General features: G+C 29.3%; 1 protein-coding gene across 1 annotated transcript; it reads left to right on the forward strand.

The window, feature by feature from the left end:
* Positions 1–1,181: 1,181 nt before the first annotated feature.
* Positions 1,182–3,213, forward strand: PDCD-5 (programmed cell death 5). Its single transcript, XM_018504191.1, has 4 exons — positions 1,182–1,426; positions 1,976–2,084; positions 2,155–2,318; positions 2,396–3,213. The coding sequence occupies exons 1-4, from the start codon at positions 1,361–1,363 to the stop codon at positions 2,444–2,446; spliced, it is 390 nt and encodes a 129-aa protein (XP_018359693.1). The 5' UTR covers positions 1,182–1,360; the 3' UTR covers positions 2,447–3,213.
* The last annotated feature ends 64 nt before the right edge of the window (positions 3,214–3,277 follow it).

Raw genomic sequence — 3,277 nt, forward strand, 5'->3', positions numbered from 1 at the left:
TTTTTTGTTTCTGCATATTTTTTGTTTTCGTTAAGTGAAATGGTAAAATTTTATTTCCAATTTAATTAAATTCTCATTTTTTATTTTAATGTTAATTAATTGTATTTGGTCTCTGGCTGTGTACTGTGATTTGTGATTATATCATTTAAGTATTTTTATATACCAAAGTTTATTTAAGTATAAAAAATGACGAATATTATATCTAGATTAAGAACGAAAATGACTGAAAGGAGCTTCGGAACTATATTATGTAAAAAAATTATTCCTTTTTTAGAAACAAATTATATTTCGATTGATTTTTATTTTTTTTGTTACAATTCATTTTAAATTTTTGTTGATTGGATTTGATTTCCGAAGTTTCCGTAAAATATTTTAGCAACATTATTTCTTTTCAATTTTATAAAAAAAATTTCCTGATTGTGTGTGCAGGAATTGATATTTTTCTTTGTGATAATTAAAAACTGATGTCTCATATGACTATGTATTTCTTGTTGTGATATTATAAGACTGAGAATGTTGTCTCATATATTTTATGATTATATGGTAATAAATGTTTTAACTTTTTATTGTATTCTCATTTGTTTTTTTTTTTTTAATAGTCCACTCCCTTTGCTCACTTGCATTATTTCGACAAATGAATCGAAGCTTAACATATATATATATATACAGAGAGAGAGAGAGAGAGAGTGTGTGTGTGTGTTCGCTGTAGCAGTCATAATAATAAATAACGCTTTAAATGTCGTTTCACCCTTGTTTATTAAATTAATATTAAGTAAGGACAATTGATGCTCACAAGCACTGTAAGCGCCAAAGCGAACGCAGCTGTAGTACAAGGGCCAACTCATTTGGAGCGCTGCAATCGTATTTGTTTCCGTGGTTTAACATGGATCTTGCGCTTCTCTTAGTATATGTTCTGTGGTTTTAACCAAGTCATTCAAGTTGGCCATTGGCCAATTTCACCGATTATGATTTAAGATTGCTTAGAACTTCTGACTTGCGGTTTATTGTAGAAGGCCTATTAATCACTTCAATATTCACAAGGACGCGAACTCCCGTAAGGATGTCGGTCTTTAATAATATCTCGTCGGTGGTATGATCAACGCGATGTTGCAAACACTTCGAAGCGTTTTTTAATTGGTCAGTTTGTAAAATTCTTTCTTCTAATTGGTCCATCAAACGTCTCAAAGCATTTGTAGCGAGACTTTGATCGCAGCCAGTGTGTAGTGAAAATAGAGGATTGGGTTTGATTTATATCTAGATCATTCAGAATTCAGATAGATTTACATATCGATATAATACGATAAAGTAAAATTCGCGATAAAATCTTGAGAAAGTTTTGAAAAGATACGAAAACATAAATATGTCAGATCCGGAACTTGAAGCGTTACGACAGCAACGTCTGGCTCAATTGCAAGCTCAATATAAGGTAAACATTACGAGATTAACTTGATTTTATAGTTTGGAATTTAAGGCTAATAATTATTTCATTCCTTTTGGATGACTAAAATGCATAAACTATGTGTGTGATTCTACAGTACCTTAAAAAGTATATTATTAAATTTAGTAAAAGCGATGGGAGCTCTATTCCCACTGGTTTCTGGTATTTATGCCTTGAACCTCTTAAGGTTATATGACACCTGAATGTTAAAATTCTGAATATGTTGTTATACTCGATCATTTTTTTTAACTTGATATAATTGTAAATAATTTTTTTCATCCCAATGATCTTCCTTAATTCGAATATATTTTCATTAATTTCCAAACCTTTATTGCTGAAGTCAGTATCTAGCACTTATCTCTATGCTTTGTATTTCGAACATTAAAAAGCAAACTGTATATTATTTATAAACTATAATATTTTATAGTATATTATTTATAAACTGTATAATATTTTATAGGTTTACTTGTCACATATTGTTCTGTATGAATTCCATGGAATTAAAATTGTTAAAATATAGATATGTTTTTGTTTTAGGGTAACAATGCCAACGATAAACAAGCGATGGAAGAGAGAATGCAACAAATGGAAGAAATGAAGCATGCTATATTGACCCAAGTGTTGGATCAGTCAGCTAGAGCAAGATGTAAATTTATTTTATTATTAATATCGAGATATGGTATTAATAGCTTATAACATTGTACATTTATGGATAGTGAATACACTTTGCCTTGGAAAGCCTGAGAAGGGCAAAATGGTGGAAGAAATGCTTCTGAACATGGCACAACGTGGACAGCTACCTGGCAAACTTGGAGAGAAAGAACTAATCAATTTACTTGAAAATGTGAATCAACAAACGCAAAAGAAGACAACAGTCAAAGTTAATATAATTTTATAATACAATCGTGCATTTCATAAAATATAGAAAGTAATAAAATCAAAATTTTTTTTTTTCAGTTTGACAGGAGAAGAGCAGCTATGGATTTTGACGATGATATGGACTTGTAGCAATTGTATAAATTTTACACATCCAAAATTGATTAAATTAGAGATGTTCATGATTTATATGTGCAGTAAGTTACAGAAATTACAATATTCACCACTTTTTGCTTAGTAATATTATTTTTATGCTGTACTAAAATAAAAAAAGTTACTATCACTTGAATTTTGATAGTAGGACAAGAGAGAGAGTTGATTAACATTACCATTCACTTTGTTATTAAATATATCGCATATATATCTGGAAATTATCATTCGCCTTATAATCTTCCATTTTTCCAACTTTCCAGAATCAACCATTTCCATACGGAACCACATGTCATTTCGCTATGATAGTAGTAATAATAATAATATATCTTGAGAAATATTTACTTTTTAGATCTCTTTTTCTTTATACATGTAAATACATTCAGCAAACATACAATTATTTTTCATTCTAAAAAAAAATCACAATCACTCTTCCAGTACACAATGCAACAAACAACAGTTTCGCACAACTTGCATAATGCTAAATATTATCATTATTTTATCCATACATATACAAAAACCAATGTTTAGTTTGATGTTTAAATACGATTTTACAAATCATGTGAACAATCGTGTTTAATATACAAATTTTTGATATATATTACATTCTCTTTTTGTTAAAGCTGTGTTAAAAGACAAATTTTTCTCAATGTGTACATCTTCGCTTAACTAGGTAGATCGTATTGTCTCGAGGGATGTATATAATTTTTGTTATATATATATATGGGGCATTCTTTCTCAAATCAGCCACCCCCCTGCGCATTTTATTTTTAAAGATAAAATTTTTTTCGAAGCGTCAAAATTTCCGCCTAA

The sequence above is a fragment of the Trachymyrmex cornetzi genome, unplaced genomic scaffold (assembly GCF_001594075.2).
Source record: "Trachymyrmex cornetzi isolate Tcor2-1 unplaced genomic scaffold, Tcor1.1 scaffold1603, whole genome shotgun sequence".
NCBI lineage: Eukaryota > Metazoa > Arthropoda > Insecta > Hymenoptera > Formicidae > Trachymyrmex > Trachymyrmex cornetzi.

What these genes read in the sequence shown, in the direction of transcription:
- PDCD-5 (XM_018504191.1), top strand. Translation starts at nt 1,361, where the DNA reads ATGTCAGATCCGGAACTTGAAGCGTTACGACAGCAACGTCTGGCTCAA. An exon ending in AATTGCAAGCTCAATATAAG is followed by an intron (nt 1,427 to 1,975) that starts GTAAACATTACG and finishes TTTTTGTTTTAG; the next exon opens with GGTAACAATGCCAACGATAA. An exon ending in TCAGTCAGCTAGAGCAAGAT is followed by an intron (nt 2,085 to 2,154) that starts GTAAATTTATTT and finishes ATTTATGGATAG; the next exon opens with TGAATACACTTTGCCTTGGA.